This window comes from Vitis riparia, chromosome 1 (genome assembly GCF_004353265.1).
Source record: "Vitis riparia cultivar Riparia Gloire de Montpellier isolate 1030 chromosome 1, EGFV_Vit.rip_1.0, whole genome shotgun sequence".
Classification (NCBI taxonomy): Eukaryota; Viridiplantae; Streptophyta; class Magnoliopsida; order Vitales; family Vitaceae; genus Vitis; species Vitis riparia.
Genome location: NC_048431.1, coordinates 8,443,268 through 8,462,012, shown reverse-complemented (window position 1 = coordinate 8,462,012; position 18,745 = coordinate 8,443,268). Strand labels below are relative to the sequence as shown.

The window sequence follows — 18,745 nt, the reverse complement described above, 5'->3', positions numbered from 1 at the left end:
GATGAGAAGAAAGAGAGCATGCGGGGCCGAAATGTCTGATGGCGGTTTTGGATTTTATTTTGTTTTATTTTTTAGGTTTCTAGAGGCGAGAGAGGGCGGTGTTCACACAGGTCGACGCGTTGAACGTTACACGCGGAAACTCCTGACTTGCCCCACGTGGTATTTTCTTGCTTCTAGAAAAAGAGGGAAGGTGGGTGCGTTACGCCACGCCCTCCGAGGCTGCCCACGAATCCATTCGACTATTCACTATTCAAATCAAATCCCCCACCCCTATCTCATTCATGATGTAACGTTCAAATTTAAGGATTAGACTTCCCTCTTATGATTTAAAATAAATTACGGTGTGTCTCATTTTGTATTATTTTATTTGAAGAATTGAGACTTTACCAAAAATTAAATCAATGTTAAATGGCGAAGAAAGAAATTAAAAACAAAAAAAGGGTAGTTTGGTAAAATGAGTATGGACAGAAGCCAGTCTACCACCGGAGGCTGGTCAGCCCAATTACGTGGTGTTTTCTAGAATGAGCCGCCAACCATATCTCAAAAGCTGTTGTCTTTTTGGAACAGAAGAGAAGTGTGATAAAATTCATGTATCCCGATTCCCGACCTTCCATCTTGGAAAGCCATGGTCATACATGGTAGGTCTATGACCATTACAGATTTTCAAGGCCAAAGCATTTTACAAATCGTCCTTGTACTTTTACAAGTCCAGGTCAAGGGTCCAACCTTCTCGTATTTCTATTTATGGGTATGGAAAATATAAAAAGAAAGGGGTTCATTTCAATATTTGCCTCACCCTTTTTATTTAGTAATTTCAATTACCTCTTTTTTGACTTGAAATACGAAATTAAAATTTTTTAATTTGTTTTAAATTTAAAAAATGGATTTTTAATTTTAAAAACTAAGTTTGACAAATTTTAAATTCAATTTTTCTTTTTAAATTTATTTAAAATAAAATAATTTTTTAAAGTACGTTAACAACTTTTTTAATAAGTTCTTAAGAAATTATTGAAAGTATTAAGATTATATTTCGTTAAAAATTTTATGGAAAATTAAAGGAAAAGAAAGTAGAGAAAAAGAAAATTCAAAATTATTAAATTAGTTTTAAATGTTTTATTTTTATAAAGATTAAATAATTTTAAAATATCTAAAATTTTAATTATATTTTATTTTATTTTATATTTGCCTTCCAAAAAATATTTCCCTTACCATTTCTTTTTTCATTCCTTCGAACAACTTACAATTTTATCATATATTAAATATGATTACTTTGCATTTAATTTTTTTTGTAAATAAAGAAATAATTATTCTAAAATCCATTGAAATCCTTTATTTAACTTTTTACCGGTTTTTATTTTGATTTTTCAACTATTTAAAAAGAAAAATCAGACACACCATGGCATCTGTTACACCACAAAAAATCACCCCAAATTTTTCATGGAGTTAAGGGTGTATCCTATAATAAAATCACCCCAAAATTTTCCAAAATATTTTAGATTTTGTCATCTATTTACACTATCCAAAGCAATCCCACTGCTTAAGTTATTTTTGAATCTTTCCAAAGAGTATAACTAAATCCTTACTTCATTCCATTGTTGAGAAGTCAAAACATTTTTTAAGTTTAATAATAACTTTTAGGTCCGTATAATTAATTTTATTTAAAGAGTTCATAACTTAAAAAATAGTTTCATATACTTTGTCAAAAAAATATTATTTCAAAAAAAAATTTATTTAAATTTATACATAAAATACTTTCAATTTTAATAAAAATTATGATTTTAATTTGAGTTTTTGTTCAAGTAAAACCAAAATTAAAATATTACTTCAAATTAAGGTCTGAAAAAGGTATTAAAAAATATCAAATAAAATTAGTTAAAACCTTATCTATATTTAAATTATTTTTTATATCAAAGAATTAAAATAAAATATTATATAAAAATGATTTATTAATTTTAATTTTATTTTCAATTACCGCAAATCTTTCCTAAGGAAAGGTCGTCTGTTGCAAGAGTCGGGGTGTTCGGTAAATGATTGGTTGGCGCTGGTCATCAGTGTCGTTTTGTTAATAAATGGTTGCAATGTAATATCATATCATACGTGAACTTAAAGCACATGGTTTAGTCGTTCCCCTGGAGACACGTGTCATTGAATTAATGGCATGTTTATTAACTTTAATGAGTTAATGAATCAGAACCGTTAGAATTTAAAAAAGGGGATGCAAACAATTAAAATCAGAATTAAAATTTTCAATAAAATTTTGTAACGAATCACACTCAATCCGTTTTAAAACTACTTTATATAATTAAAATAAGTATATATTTATATAACTCTAATAGGATATTACAAACACTTCTGAATTATAATATTCTTAACATGTTTTATAAAATTATAAGATTAAATTGATATCCTTTATAAAGTGAAACACTTTTTAATATAGGATCAAAAGATCGATTAAATTAATAGATATTTCTTATGATATGAAACAAAAATTGATGATTTATTTTTATATTATTTATAAATATTTGTAGGTATAAATATGTTTTAAAACAATTATAATAATTTTTAAGGATATTTTCATCCTATTTTCATTTTTAGAAAAAAGAATGGGTTTATTAAAGAGTATGCCATCCTTCGTTTTGAAAATTAAAATTTCTCAATATTGGGCGGGTCTGACTTTTTTATTTTCATTTTTTTTATTGATATTAAATTCAAATAATTAAATAAAGTGAAATTAAAATTTCTCAATATTGGGCGGGTCTGACTTTTTTATTTTCATTTTTTTTATTGATATTAAATTCAAATAATTAAATAAAGTGACAGGAAAGAGAATCACAGCGGCTAAATATTATTGTATTTGCAGACAAGTGACCACTTCCACAGTTCCACTTGCTACATGCTCTCTCTCTTTCCTTGCTGCACAAGGGTCAAACGTTGACCCGTCAATCTACTGATTAATTCCTCGCCTTTTACTTGTGGTTTTTTTTATTATTATTATTATTATTCTTAATTTTATTTAAATAACAATACTTCCGAGACGTCCGAATTCAAAAATGGATGCTTTGGGGGAGAAGCTTCGTTTTGCTTTCCTTGCGACGTTTTTAACTTGATGCTTCAGTCTTAAGCCAGAATTAATATCCGTAAAGGGTTTTTTAAGCTTAAAAACCCCAAACATTTATAAGCGAAAGGGATATTAGATAGAGTGTAACAATTACCTTACAATCATATAAATATTGTCCGTTTTAAGTCCAAAAAATTTAACGACTTTAAAAGTCGTTTACAGGATTAAAAGAAGTTCATATTTATATAGAATAAAATTTTTTTTCTCATATTCAATATGAGATGTCACATATCGATAATATTATAAGTGGACAATCTAAATCACATTTAATAATGTTAATGCAACATGTCTCAGCAAATTGAGAGGTGATTTCAAGGAAAAAGAATGGGTTGATATGGACCCATGGAAATTGATTGTTAACAGTAGCACAATGTGACCGGTTTTCTGTGGTCTTAAATCTGGATAGCATGGACGGATGGAAATTGATGGAGTTCGTGGGTTTGGTACAGCAGTTTGAAATTCTCCCTTTCAATCTAATCTATTTAATGCTTAACCTTTGAAAAGTTTCATATGTATATGTATGATATATCACATTCAACCATTAGACTAACATACTTGTCTACTATCTCATCCTTAGTTTTATAAATTTACATGTATATTACTAGTGAAGATAGAGGAAAAGTAAAGATAAATTATATATATGAAATATACAAATTAAATTTTTAGTACATTACAATTAGATCAAATTTAATTCTAATATAAAGTTTGAATTTTAACTTTTAAACAAAAGAATCATAATACAATGCAAAAATAACAAAAAATAACAAAATACAAAAACAACAACCATATGGATCGTTATGATTTTTTATCCTTTCCTCATTATTTGTTTTTATAAAGATAATAACATTGGCTTATAGAAGATAAGTTGGATCAAGCAAGAGTAAGGTATTAGAGAGCACCAACTGAACTTCAATATAGTGTCAAATCAAGTATAGGATCCCCATCACTAATGGAAAATTATTTCCCAAAGACAATGATAGTGGGGATAAGGTTATACAAGAATAAATCATTAATATATTAGATTGGATAAATTTCAAGGTGGTGTCATTTCTAGTGGCTTCTAACTTAAAGAAATAGCCTAGTGGCCTTAATCTTTCAAGGTGAAATTCTTATGAAGATAAGTAATCAAAGAGAGAAGTGGTGGAATGAAATCACAATGAGGATGATGACATCCATATAAACTAGTAAAATAATGATATGATTGAAGTTGTAAAAAATAAATATGGAGGAATTAGTAGTAGAGCCAATAAAACCACAATGAAGTAGAGTTTCATGGGACACTAAATCCAAACTTGAAGAGGAATTAGTATGATCCTCTTGCATAGACTTCACACCACTCTAGAGTGAGAATTTTAAGAGGACCTCATTTTTTTTTCCTTTAGAATTAATAAAAATTCTATTCAAATGAAACATTCAAATAAAAAAAGTAAATAACAAAAATCCAATAATAAAACTTTAATATTCTCGCATAGGCAAGTTTTTACTTAGTCTATAACATGAGTGTGAATAAATTTTAAAAATAAATAAATAATTTAATTAATAATGGAATAAAATGAAAATTAGGAAAATATTGCTAGTTGTAAAAGCTTTAATTAAGCTTATATAAAAAATTCTTTATATTATCATCTAAAAATTGTGACTTTGACTTCACTTTTGGCTTCCAAATGAAGCCAAAATTGGGAAGCTATCCCAAACAATGTTTAAGAAAAGAAAAAAATAATACTAAAGAAATATAATTTCCTCATATTTGATTATAATATGAAAAATATCAAATAAAATTTAATATAAATAAAATTAGCTAAATTTTTTATATTTTTTAAAAAATTATTTCATTTTTAAATGAAAAGGTCAAATAAGTAAATGAATTTAAAATAAGATAAAAAATAATTTATTAATTTTAAATTTATTTTTTCTTTTGTATTTGGTCCAATCATTCCAAGCAAAAGGTAGTCTTGGTTTACTGCAATGGAAATGGTAAAGAAGCCAAGAGAGGGTGTTTGGTTTTTTTTTTTTTTTTTAATTTTTTGTTTGAAAACAATTTGTTTTTAAATGATTTATTTTTTTTTATTTTTCATAATTTATTATAATTTTTTATGGAAGAGAAAAAGAATTAAAATATTTGATTTTTTTTAAATAAAAAAATAAAATGTTAGTTTTTATTTTTTAATACTTACTAAAAATAAAATATTATAAAATCAAACCATTATAAAATCAAACTATTGGCTTGATACTATTAAACACTATTTAATTTTAAATTTTATTTATAATTAAGTTAAAAAAAAGCAAATATCGTCCCAGATTTAAGATTTAAGAAGTTTAGTGAATGATTGATTGTGATGGTCATAAGTCCCGTCATTTTCACAAATGATTGCAATGTGATTGCTTATAAACTTTGTGAGATAATGAATAAGAAATTACATGAAATTAAAATTAGAATTAAAAATTTCATTGAATATGAAATGAAAATAAAACTTAGAATTAAAAATATTTATGTTTCATTAACTAAAAATAATTATTAAGAAGATATGTTGAATCCTTTTAATAATCATGTTATAAATTAATTTAATTAAAAATATTATTATATTGAATTACATTAATTTTAAGGATACTTTTTATTTTATCTTCATTTGAAGATAACAAAATGGGTTTTTTTTTTTTTTTTTTTTTATATTTGATAATCATGAATGTCCGGGCCCTCACCTTGACTAATGGGCCCTGAGGGACCTCGAACTGATGATCATGGGAAGCAAATCCAAGGTCGAATCAATTAAGTTATCTTTAGCTTATAAAACGGGTTTTTTAAAAATATGAGAAAACTCATCCTTGATTACGAAAAATAAAATTTCTTAAAGGTGGGTGGTGGGTCCGACTCTTTTTATTAATTTTAAATTCAAGTAATTAAATAAAAAGAAAGGAAAGCGAATTCCCTTGCAGACAAGTGGCCAGTTGGCCCACTTCCACACCGGAGATGCACTTGCCAGTTGCTACGTGCTCTCTCTTTCCTTGCTGCACAAGGTCAAAATTGACTGTTGACTCTGTCAATTATTGACCAATTCCTCATCTTTTACTTGATTTAAAAAAAATAAAAATTAAATAACATTTCTGATGATAATTACGATGTGGTCCTCCAAGTTCAAAAATGGATGCTTTGAAGGAGAAACTTCGTTTTGCTCTCCTTGTGATTTTTTAACTCTACGCTTGAGTCTCAAGCAAGAAGCGAGCACCATCCACCTCCATTCCTTGCTCAATTCTCATCTGTTTTTTCCTCATCCCCAACCATATAAAAGGTGAGAATTAAAATTCTTAGAAATCTTTAACAAATGTAAATATTATTAAAGCATATGAGTTTGTTTGACGGCGTTTTTAAAAATTTATTTTTAAAAATAGAAAATAAAAAATAATTCTTTTAAAATTTAAAAAAAATTAAAATGCTTGACAAGATATTTTAAAAAATCGTTTTTTAAAACAAGAAGTTTGTTTGAATAAAATAATTTGTATTGTTTTTAAAGATGATGTATTACTTTTATTTTATAAAATTAATTTATAATAATATAAAATCAAATTTAAATTAAGTCTTATTTAAAAATAAAAATAAAATCTACAATTATATATGAGTTAAAGATTTTTTTTATTATGAAATAATTTTTTTATTGTATTGAAAAAAAATTCTATAAGATAAAAACAATTTTAATATATGTCAAAAAAGTACTTTAATTATTATTATTATTTTTTTATCATGATTTCTTATGCTTTTTTTTAGAAACTTTTTTTTTTATTTTTTAAGTTAAAGAGTCAAAAAAAGTTTTTTAATGCTTTATAAAATTAAGGATATTTGGTATGTTATTTTTATAAAAGGATTTTAAAAATAAAAAACAAAAATCTTGTTTGGACATATATATATATATATATATATATATATATATATATATATATATATTTAAAAAAACATTGTTTTGATTTTGTAAAAACATTTTAAATTCAATTTATATAATATTAATTAATTAAATTTAATTGAAGTAAAATGAAAATAATTTTGTAATTATAAATAAATTAAAAAATATATAGTTTTTAGTAAAACATAAATAGTAATATTACAATAAAATCATAAATTACATTTTTAGTAGAAAATATATTATTTTATTATATGTTAGAAAAATGATATTTTATTATATTCATAAATTTATGGTATTAATGAGTTTATTATTTAAGTTTTAAATTATTTTTTAAAAATAATAGACTTATTAACAAATCCAACGTATTAAATTTTGTTTAATTTAAAGTTAATTTGTCTAACAAAAAAACTTGAAAAATAATAATTCTATGTAGAAGAGAAATAATAAAGTCTATGTATATTTTTATTGTTTTTAAAAATTAGTGAAAACAACTTTTACTTATTCTCTAAAAGTTATTTTCTATTTCACTTTGTTTTTAAAAACTAAAAAATAGAGAACAATAACCAAACAGTGTTATAAATTTTTAAATATTATTTTCCATTTTTAAAAATAGAAAACTATATTTAAAAACTCTGCCAAACAACTCATAATTTGTTACCCTATTTTATAATGTTATATTAAAAAACAAATAATTAAAATCAAATAATTATAGAGTATTGAAGGAGCCAAAAATGTAGGATAGGGGGACAAAGTAGAAAAAATTGATTTGAGGGCAATGTGGTATCAAAATATAAAGGGAAACTTGTTTTTTGATGGGCCCATTTGGGAAATATATGGTTTTTGGAAACCAACTTTATGAAATCTGAAAACCAGCTTTTAATGCGGAAAATTATATACTTTTCATGTACTTTGAGCCAACTACATATTTTGTGCCAAGATTGCCTTGGGTCTAGTGATTTTCCAAAATTATCCTTTTTGTTTTTTTTTTCCTTTCGTACCCACCATCTGCCTTTCCCTCTCTTCCCAGTAAAATTGGTTGGCGTTTTGCTTGCATCATCACCGGCCGCCACTCATACCTCTCTCCAGTCGGCAATCTCTCACTCTCTCCTTTTTCCTTCCCTCTTTCTCTCTCTTTCATTCTCTTTCGACATCACCAAGAGAGAGAAAGAGGGAAGGAAAATGGAAAGAGGAGGTTGTTGACGGGAAAGAGCTATGAGCGACGACCGGTGATGAAGCCGACAAAGTGCCGTCTGGTTTTGCTATCGATGAAAGACAACAAGAGTAGTGGGTCGCTGGTAGTAGTGGCGGTGGCGATGGTGGAGAACTAGGGCACATGCTGATCATGCGCGTTGTTGTTATTGTTGTTGTCGCCGCCGTCGTAGGGCAATTCTCGCAATCATTGACGGCGGAAGCACCAGCGTAGGGAGAGACGTTGAGGAAGGGCGAGAGGGATGTCGACGAGGGTGAGCTCACCTCTGGGTAGAGGTTAACGGTGGAACTCAGTCGCACCTTCTTCCCTCCAACCTTGGTTCTCCACCATCGCCATCACCTGTTGTCGCCTCTGATCGACGCTTTGTCAACTTCATCACCGGCCGTCACTCACAGCTCTCACTGGCCGAAAACCTCCCCCTCTCTCCATTTCCCTTCCCTCTTTCTCTTTCTTGGTGATGTCGAATGAGAATGAAAGAGAGAAAAAGAGAGAAAAAGAGAGAAATGAAAGAGAGAGATGGGGATATTGCCAACCGGAGAGAGGTGTGAGTTGCGGCCGGTGATGACGCCGGCAAAGTGCCGACCAGTTTCACTGGGGAGGGAAGGAGAAGCGGATGGTGGGTACAGGAGGAAAAAAAAAGAACAAAAATGATAATTTTGGAAAATCACTAGACTCGAGGGCAATCTCGGCACAAAATATGCAGTTGACTCAAAGTGTATGAAAAATATATAACTTTTCACATTAAAAGCTGGTTTTCAGATTTCATAAAGTTGGGTTCCGAAAACCATATATTTCCCAAATTGTCCCATCAAAACACAAGTTTCCCAAATATAAATATGGTTTAATGTTAAACCTTTCTTTTTTCCTAGTAGTTTGGTTTTTCAAGTGTGGCATGTACCTCCTTTTGGCACATGCTGGCTCCACCAGGGCATAGGAGATCCAAAGAAAATAATAATAATCTCTCACCTAAAACTCATCTCATGTCTTATATTAATTTCCATTAGATTTTTCTCATTTTTCATGGTTAGTGTTGCAACTTGCAAGCAGTACAAAGAGCCTAGTTAAGAAACATCAAATACTAATTATGGTGTTATGAATTTGAAGTTGCTAGAATTCTTTTAAAATAAAATAAGAGGTGGGATCAATCATTCGTATCATAAAATTGGATAAGCAACTAGAAATATGGCTCCAAGCACACCACAATACTAATGGAGAGTGTTATGTGAATCCAATATCTTTTAAGATAAATTGAATCCACGTTAACTTAGTAACAATAATGTAATTACTCTGTATTTAGACTTTGTGTTAGGTCGAACAACCGCTATTTGTTGTTTGTCTTTTAGAAAATGAGGTTTGAACCAAGATAAATCACATACCCATGGATGAACTTTTTGTCATCTAAATTACTAGTCTAATCCGCATTAATACAAGTTGTAAGATTGAGAAAACTTAACCTTGTTAATGTCATTCCATGTGTGACAATTCCTTTATGATATCAAAAAAATCCTTTACACTCCCTTAGTGTAATGTGGTGGGCTTGTGCATGAATTGATAAGTCTTATTAACTATAGATGTGATGTTGGACAAGAGTGAGGTATTGGAGAACACTAACTATACTTTGTTACAGAGTTGAATCAATCATCGAATCCTCATTAGTAATGCAAGGTTGTTTCCCATAAATAATTGGAGTGGGGCAAGTTTTAGCTTCATGCATTTTTGTGCGCAACAATAGGTTAGTAATACATTTGGATTGGATGAGATGCAAGGTGTTGTCATTTCTAGTAGCATGTAACCCTATGAAATAGCTTAATGGCCCAATCTTTCAAGGGAAGTTCCTATGAAGATAAGCAATCAAAGATAGAAGAAATGGAATTGAATCACCTTTGAGGATGATATTGTCCATATAAAGCAGTGAGAAAGTGATATGATCAAAGTTGCAAAAAAATAAACATGGAGGAATCAATGTGGAGTTGGTAAAACCTTAACGAAGTAAGTTTCATGGAGACACTAAAACTAGGCCCAAGGAGCATGCTTGAGGCCATAAGGAACCTTTTGCAATTTGTATCCATGGTCTAGAAATTATGGATGAACAAATCCTTGAGGTTGAGTTATATAACCATCTTCGCCAACTAAACCATTCAAGAAGTTATAACGAGAATTGAGTTGAAAAATGTGCCAATTTCAAGATAGAGCCAAATCCAACTTAGTATAAATAGTTGTTACTTCAACCACAAATTTGAAAGTTTTTCTACAGTCGATGCCAAAAGATTGATAAAATCCCTTGGCCATAAAATAAATTTGGTATAATTGATGTATATCCATTTACAATCAATAATATTGACATTACATAGAAGAGGAATTAAACAAAAAGTACATGTTGACTTCGTATTTTTGGACTTCGTAAATGGTGCGACTCACTTTTTATTTTTGAAAAGTTTTGAAGTCACCACTTATTTTGTTTTATTTTTAAAGGGAAAAACAAAATAAGAAAGAAAACCCTAAATGTGACTCCTGAAGGAAAAACAGATTTGTGAAAAACCGAGTCTAGGTCCGAGGGTCAAGTTACCTATTGGGAAGGTATGTTGATAGATCGTAACACCCCTCTAAGCCCTAAGAATTAGGTCTCTACTGATTGAGTTAAAACAAGTGTGAGAATTGATTGATTAATTATGGATACCGAACAGTGATCAAGGGTGTGAAAGCAAGACACACATGATAACAAATAAATAGATAAACACGATCGGGTATAAGGCATACCTTAGTCGCAAGCTGAGTGCTATCATAAGAGACAAGGTTAGTGCACGAATACAGGATAATTGCATGCATGTCATAAAGTGAGGCAAACCTATCAAACATAACAATCAATCAATCAATTAATGAGAAAATCTCATATGTTGGGTCCCACCAAAGCCCGATTTATCTTAGCATGAATTAACTTCATAAATTTTATTATTTAAAATTATAGAATTATTCATGCTTATTAAAAAAATGAAAATCAGAAAATTATTAAAAATCAAGGAGAATTTGTGAAAGGTGCTCACAAAAAAGAAATGTGGCAATAAATTTTATTTTAAAAAATGGAAAAAATATTTGAAGTCAAGGAAAAAAATGAAAGATGCATGCCTAGTGGAAAATGGTAGGAATTGATTTATTAAAATTGAATTTATTTAAAAAAAAAGAAAGAAAAATTGAAGAATTAAAATTATTTGAAAGCAAGATTTTTGAAAATCCAGTTTTTGAAGGCATGCACGAAGCTATGGGCTGTGAAAATGGGCCTAGGAGGGTGGTCATGCAAAATAAGGTCATACACGTAGGGTGGCCATGCAAAATATGGTCATACACGTGCTACCAAAACTTCTCAAAAGTGGTAAAAATGTGGTCCAAAATACCTCCTACCTATAGACCAAAAATGAGGGTCTACAGTACGATTTTTAATAAAAGCTTCTTGCATAGCCTAAAGTCACCCTAATGTGAGAATTTTAGGGTTACCTCATTTCTTTTCCTTCAGAGTTAATAAAAACTCTATGTTAAATCAAAAAGTTCAATAATAAGAATTTAATAGCAACAACTTTGATATGCTCACTTAAGCTAACTAGTACTTAAGCCTATAACACAAAGTATGAATTACTTTTTAAATTAAAAAAACAGAATAAAATTAAAAAATATACGTATAAAACATTGAAAAACTTTAAATGAGGGTCCAGAGTGTATATATAAAATCGACAAATATGAAATAAGACAAAAAAAAGAAAAAAATCATTTTATTTATTTAATGCATGAGTTTCTAACTAAATGTATCATAAAACCAAGTATAAAAAATTAATTTTTTTTTATATATTTTTTTTCTTCCATCAGCATTTTCTAGAAATGATAAAAAAAAAAAAAGAAGTGTCCAACAACAATACTAGGTTGCCGACCCTTGGATCTTCACTTCTCTACTACGATTAATTCTTAGTATGTAACACACTGCGGCTAAAAATCAGTGCCTTTCAATTTCTAATATGTGAAAGTTGTTAAGAAAAATATTTTTCATTTCATTTCTTATTTTACTATTAAATATAAAAAAATTATAATTTATTTTAATATAAAATATAAAAAAATTAGTTAAAAATTTATATATTTTCAAATTAATTTACTATTTATATAAAAAAAGTTCAAATAAGTTAAATATATTTGAAATAGTATATAAAAATAATTTATTATTTTTTTCTACTTTTACTCTCTATTTTTTTTTCCTCATAAATGCACAAATATTAATATTCTAAAACCAAATATAGTCTTATATTCTGATAATAGTTGAGAAATTAAAAATATATTTATGCATTTGGGTTTCCTCAATTTTTCTTTCTTGCTTTTTTATTTATTTTTATTTTTATTTGTATTTGTAGGAGTCTGCTTTCGAGGTGGTGAAATTTGTAATTACCATTACAATATTGCCTCATCTTGTATTACCAAAAAATATATATATATTAAAGGAAAATATTATTATTATTATTATAATTATAATTGGATCTATAAAAACGGTTTCGCTAAAATTTATTTGGCAAATCTGAGAGAAGTGGGGAGTTGGAGTTGATGATATTTCCATTTCTGGTGAAATTGCATTGGGAGGTAAAATGGTAAAATTGCATTATTGAGAGCAGAGAGACAAAAGAGACGACGGAGTGGATTCCGTACCATTCATGGCGGAGTCATCCAAGCGTATCGTCACCATCACCATCATCTCGAAGCATTCCTCTTTCTTCTTCGCCTCCGAAGCAGCCGGACTCGTTCATGCCTCGTAATCTTTAATCTCTTCTAAACTCATTACCGTCGCTCTCTCTCGTTTTTCTTTTTTTCTTTTTCTCTCTCTTTGTTTTCCGGTTTCTCAATCGATTCTTGATTTGATTATTCGATTTGATGATGATCTCGATTTTATAGCAATTTTTTCTTCTAGTCAAACTAAATTTCGGCGTTCAGAATTGGATAGCACCATTGTCACAAGAACACTTGATCGCTCTAATGATTTTTTAATGCTTAGCTTCTAGTCAATTTATAACATACGGCGGTGTTGATTGGTTCGGCAACTGAATTTCTGTATGTTGATATGCCAGATGATGTGTTTGATTTGATTTGTCATGGGGTTTGCTGTTGATCTTGGTGTGACAATGTTGGAAATACATGTAGCGTTCTGATTTATGTATGAATGTTTTGACGGTGTCATTTGATATGTAGTCGAAACGATGTCATTTTAGCTTGTCTCTAATATACAAATTGACATCATTTTAGACTGTTTTGGGCTTTTGATTGATGTTCTAATCAAAGCATCAAAATTTATTTTCCAATAGAATAGTGTTATCGTCTCTGATGAGGAATTTAGGCTAAAAAAATGTCACTTTGAAATGGTCTTTAAGAGCAAAATGGTAACGTATTGTCGTTGTGCACTGAATTTCAGATTCAGAAATTTGGTCCAGATGTTTTCAAATTGACATCATTTATCACCAGTTACTAAACTACTGTTGAAATGCAATGTAAAACTGGTTTTCATAAAAAAAAAAAAAAAATAGTCTAAAGAGCTGGCAGAATGGCTGATTTGTAAATTCTGAAATTTTGTTTACGTATCTGTATACTTGTCTTTACTATTATTTTGTAGCAACACATTTCAAGATTTGCCTTCTTGTTATTTGCTGATCTTAGTAAGCTAAAGCATAGCAATTTTAATTAGCTTTTAAATATTCCACTGAAGAGGTTATAATATTCTTACCATAAATGTTGCAATTTTGATTTATTCTGTTCTCTGAACGTGGGTAAAATCAACTTACTGAAAATTTTTGCTGATTTCTTTGAACTGATATATATTATTCTATCAAATCCAAACTCTAGGCTTTCAAGAACTCAAATAAAGTAAAGATATGACAATAACTTCAGACGATACAAATATGGGGCACTCCATCTTCTGATCCAACTAGTCATCAAATTTTTAATTGTTTAAATGTTGGCAGAAAGTGTGAGAAATAGGTATCATTTCCTCCATGCATTAAAAAAGAACGCCATCCCTCTATTCTAGAACACAAGTCTGGGATGTCCCGAGATTGATACCTGCTAGAAGTGTTTGAGGTTTCTCTTGATTTAAATTTTTAAATCAAAATGACTTTACATGAGATTGAAATTTTTTAAAACATGGCACTGAGGATATTTGCATAAATTATGACTCTAATTGTTGTTACCTCCTTCAAGATATGACTTAATTTATCAGTTCTTGATTTTCTAGAAGAAATGGAGGGTCTCAATGATGTACCATAGGAAGAAGCCATGGAATATTTATCAAACAAGAAATTTCCCATCAATTCAAAAGATTACAAGTTATATGAGGAAGTTGGTGAAGGTGTTAGTGCCACAGTGTACAGAGCTCTCTGCATTCCATTTAATGAGATAGTCGCTGTCAAGGTTATGGATCTGGAGAGGTGCAACGATAACTTGGTATGCAGACTCCTTTGCTTCTAGAGACGTGACATGCATACATATAGGCATGTGCCGATTAGTGTATGCGTAGTATGTGTATTATCCTGATTAGAATCTTGCATTGCTAGTTCATACTGCCTGGTTAGCACTATGTTTAGATGTTGTCTTTTCATGATGCTAATGATCAACAACTCATGCTCATGCATGTCAGTTTATGCAGTTATGCAATTCAAATCAATGTTTTGGGGACAAAGGCATTAAAAATATTTCTATGGTTCCCTTTATTAATCTCAATAACTTGTTTTGCCTATTTCTTATTTATGAAGTTTTTTAGTTTCCTTTGGATATATTTTCCTCCATGGTTAATTATACATGTTATCCTCCATTATAAAATATGTCTGTTGATGATCTTCTTCTCTTCACTTCAAGTGTAAGATGCGAGTGCTCATTCTTTGTATTATATCAGGACATTCAGATTTTGCGCATTGACAATATTCCACATTTTAATTGTCATGGGGAAGATGATACTTTCAGTGTCTCTGATTACTTGCTGTGATAAGAAAGTTTCTACGCTTCCTTGCATGTTGTCTATAGAGTTTTTATCACTGGTTCCCTGATTTTGTGGTTTTCCTCCTCCCTGAGTATGGATTCAACAGGATGGTATTCGACATGAAGTACAAACTATGAGCCTGATTGATCATCCAAATGTACTCAGGGCACATTGCTCTTTCTCAGTGGGAAGCTGCCTCTGGATTGTGATGCCTTATATGGCTAGTGGATCTTGTCTTCACATAATGAAATCTTCTTATCCAGAGGGTTTTGAACAGGCTGTTATTGCAACACTATTACATGAAGTTCTTAAAGCTCTTGTTTATCTTCATTCCAATGGACACATCCACAGAGATGTTAAGGTATTCCATCCTGCTATCATGATTTGGTTCTAATGGTGTCTGTTGTCTATTACATGAAATTTTTGGCTGGATGATGGGCTTCCCCAAGAATACGGAATGTTCATCCTGTACTCAAGTTGATTGATTATGACAGCCAATTAGATCTTGAGAGCAGTGCCTGAGAACTCCTGCTGCTATTGTCTTTGCTGCACCAAAAAATCGGTTCTTTCTTGATAACGAAAATTTTAATCTTACAAAATAGAGTGAAGTGACTCCCTTTGTTGCTTTTGCTAGCTCTACCAGCTTTTTTCAGCATAGGGACTTAAAAGTTTCTGGGAAATGCTACTATATGTATATCATCCAGACCTGAGTTGCAGGGACAATGCTTTGTTTTGATTTCAATTTTAGATACATTATCAGTTAAAAGGCATACATCTCTGCATATGTTGGTACATGTTTTGCTTATTGATGCAAGATGTTTCTTAGTCATGGCGTACAACATGTAGCCTTTTGGTGGTGGGTATAATTTTCCTGCTTTATTTGGGATACACCATTACTCCTGGCCATAGTTTACCTTTTCCTTGGCTTTTTGATTTTCTTTAGGCTGGGAATATCTTGGTTGATTCCAAAGGTGCAATTAAGTTGGCTGACTTTGGAGTTTCGGCGTGTATGTTTGATGCTGGAGATAGACAACGTTCAAGGAACACATTTGTGGGAACTCCATGCTGGTTCTTGCTTGGGCCCTACCACTGCCATTTTTTGTTTATCAGGATTCTTTCTATTGGCTAATAATCTGTTTTATCTCATTTTTCTGATTCTAAAACTCTTATTTTTCACTTCCATGCCTTCTTGTTTCTTGTCCAAATAAAAAATTATCCCTATTATTCATAGGATGGCTCCTGAAGTTATGCAGCAATTAAATGGATATGACTTTAAGTAAGTGAATGATTCATATATTTCTAACTTCTTTTTAAACTAAGGTGTAGTTTTAGATTTCATTTTTTCTTCTGAAGTAAGTTTCTGTAAACAGAGCAGACATCTGGTCTTTTGGAATAACCGCTCTGGAACTTGCTCATGGTCATGCCCCATTTTCCAAGTATCCACCAATGAAGGTCAATCTCACAATTCTGTGCAACTAAGATAATGCAAGGCACAAATTTGATGGAGCTAGGGAATGTTGACACAGAAAATACCCAGACGTTAAAGGATATATATAGCGGCCAATGATAGGCAGAAAGGAAGGGAGGGGAAATGAGAGGGACAGCTACGGTCATAACCATTTCCTCCGCATTTCATTCACACTCTTGTGCATGCTGCATAGGAATTGACTTTGCAATAATTGAAGGAGTTAAATGACTTCCGATGTCCTGATGATGGTGAACCCATGGAGCAGTCTCACCATTATTTGTATTCAAGGCACCTAAAAATGACTTCTGTAGGCTATTGATCATGAGATCCCATAAACTTTAGTTTTTTCAGGGAAGAACTGGGTATTGGAAGTTGTTAAACTCCTTCCATTGGTACGAAGTCACTTCCTATGTCATATGCGTGAGAGTCAATGAAAGGCAGAGGAAATGGTTTTGATTGACCCTGTCCCTCCCATTGCCCCTTGCTTACAGCCTATCATTGGCAGCTATGCATATATACATATTGTGTGTGTGTGTTAATACTTATATAAAAAATATAAATAAATAGTTGCTTTAGAAGTTCCATTTCTTTCCCCTCTTTTCCAATTTGGGCACATATTTCCAAAGTTGAGAATTTTAATTTTGATATGTAGGACCACCCCTACAATAGATATGCCACATAGAAACAACATTTTACTCACAAAAATGAATCTCCTCTAAATCCTGCTGTGTTCCTCTTAATTTAGTCACATTTTGGTGCTGTCCTAAAATTATTTTTCTCAATATAGAAATTCTGGATGCTCCCCAGCTATGAACAACATATGTTAAAAAGCTCACAGCCTTCATTAAGTGTGCCTGGATTCTGAATGACATAGATCAAACCAGGGCTGATTTTGAGAAACTCCTTATTTTAAAATCTTCTTCTAGTCCTGTTTCTTACTTATTATAGTTATTTCTGATGACATTTCTTTCCCTTTTTTTTTATCTAGGTGTTGCTGATGACATTACAAAATGCACCACCTGGTCTTGACTATGAAAGGGATCGAAGATTTTCAAAGGTTTATGCTATTCAATTTAAACTTATTGAATGATAATGGTTTTTTTTCCTCTCTTTTTCTCTTTTTCTTTTTCACCAGGCTGAAAATAATTGACTTTTGCAGTCGTTTAAAGAGATGGTAGGTGCTTGCTTAGTGAAGGATCCAAAGAAGCGTCCCACATCAGAGAAGCTTTTGAAGCACCGTTTCTTTAAACATGCACGCTCAAAAGAGTTTTTGGCCTGGGCTATTCTTAATGGCCTTGCTCCACTCGGTGACCGGTTTAGGATGCTGAAGGTGTAATTGCTCATTCCAAATATTTTATATGTTGTGTTTATAACTCTCATGTTAGTTGGAATCTCTCATATTAGGCGTAGTGTGGTTGCCTTCTTTGTCCATGCAAAAGAGGCTGACTTTCTTGTACAAAAGAGGGGTATGGATGGGAATAAAGAGCAACTATCACAAGTAACTATAAGTGTTCTCTTCTTTTAACTTTTTAAGGTTCTCAAATAACACAACCTTGCCTCATGTTCTCTTCCAGATTTACTGCTTTATCACAACCCTTTGTTTGTTCTAGTTTTTGTGCTTTTGTCATTGTTTAACATGGTAGTAGAGCCTTGTTTAGTGGGAGGTCATCTGTTTGAATCTCACTGCATGTTTTTTTCCTTAATTTATTAAGCCCAAAGGAGAATTTTTTATTAAGCATTACCATTTTCTTTCATAATTTATACTTGTTTTCATTTTTTTCTCAACCTTTGTTTTCACCAAACATGAAGGTTGCTAAATTAGATCACTCTCATTTGACCTTTCAGAGGGATATACAAAACATCAAAATTTAGTGCAACAATCCTATAAACTGTTTGAGAGAGGTCAAAGCTGTTGTGACTAAATTGAATGTGGACTTGGGCCATTTGTTGAAAGATCTTAGAGAGCATCATGAGGGGAAAACAATAGATGAATCTAAACTGGGTCAACACTATAGTTAATTTGCAAACCATAGAAGATTAGGGATTCTCGAGTGGGTTTGCTACC

The 18,745-nt window shown here is 30.6% G+C and overlaps 1 protein-coding gene across 2 annotated transcripts; it reads left to right on the top strand.

Moving 5' to 3' along the window:
• The first annotated feature begins 12,788 nt into the window (after positions 1-12,788).
• LOC117912827 (serine/threonine-protein kinase fray2-like) lies at positions 12,789-18,182 on the top strand. Of its 2 annotated transcripts, none has more exons than XM_034827573.1 (8): positions 12,789-13,001; positions 14,475-14,680; positions 15,319-15,573; positions 16,156-16,280; positions 16,444-16,488; positions 16,583-16,664; positions 17,669-17,737; positions 17,840-18,182. In XM_034827573.1, exons 2-8 carry the CDS (start codon positions 14,513-14,515, stop codon positions 18,014-18,016), a joined length of 921 nt encoding a protein of 306 aa, XP_034683464.1. In that variant the 5' UTR covers positions 12,789-13,001; positions 14,475-14,512; the 3' UTR covers positions 18,017-18,182. The 2 variants fall into 2 exon arrangements, with proteins under 2 accessions (XP_034683464.1, XP_034683455.1); XM_034827564.1 differs by having other exon boundaries at positions 14,472-14,680.
• The last annotated feature ends 563 nt before the right edge of the window (positions 18,183-18,745 follow it).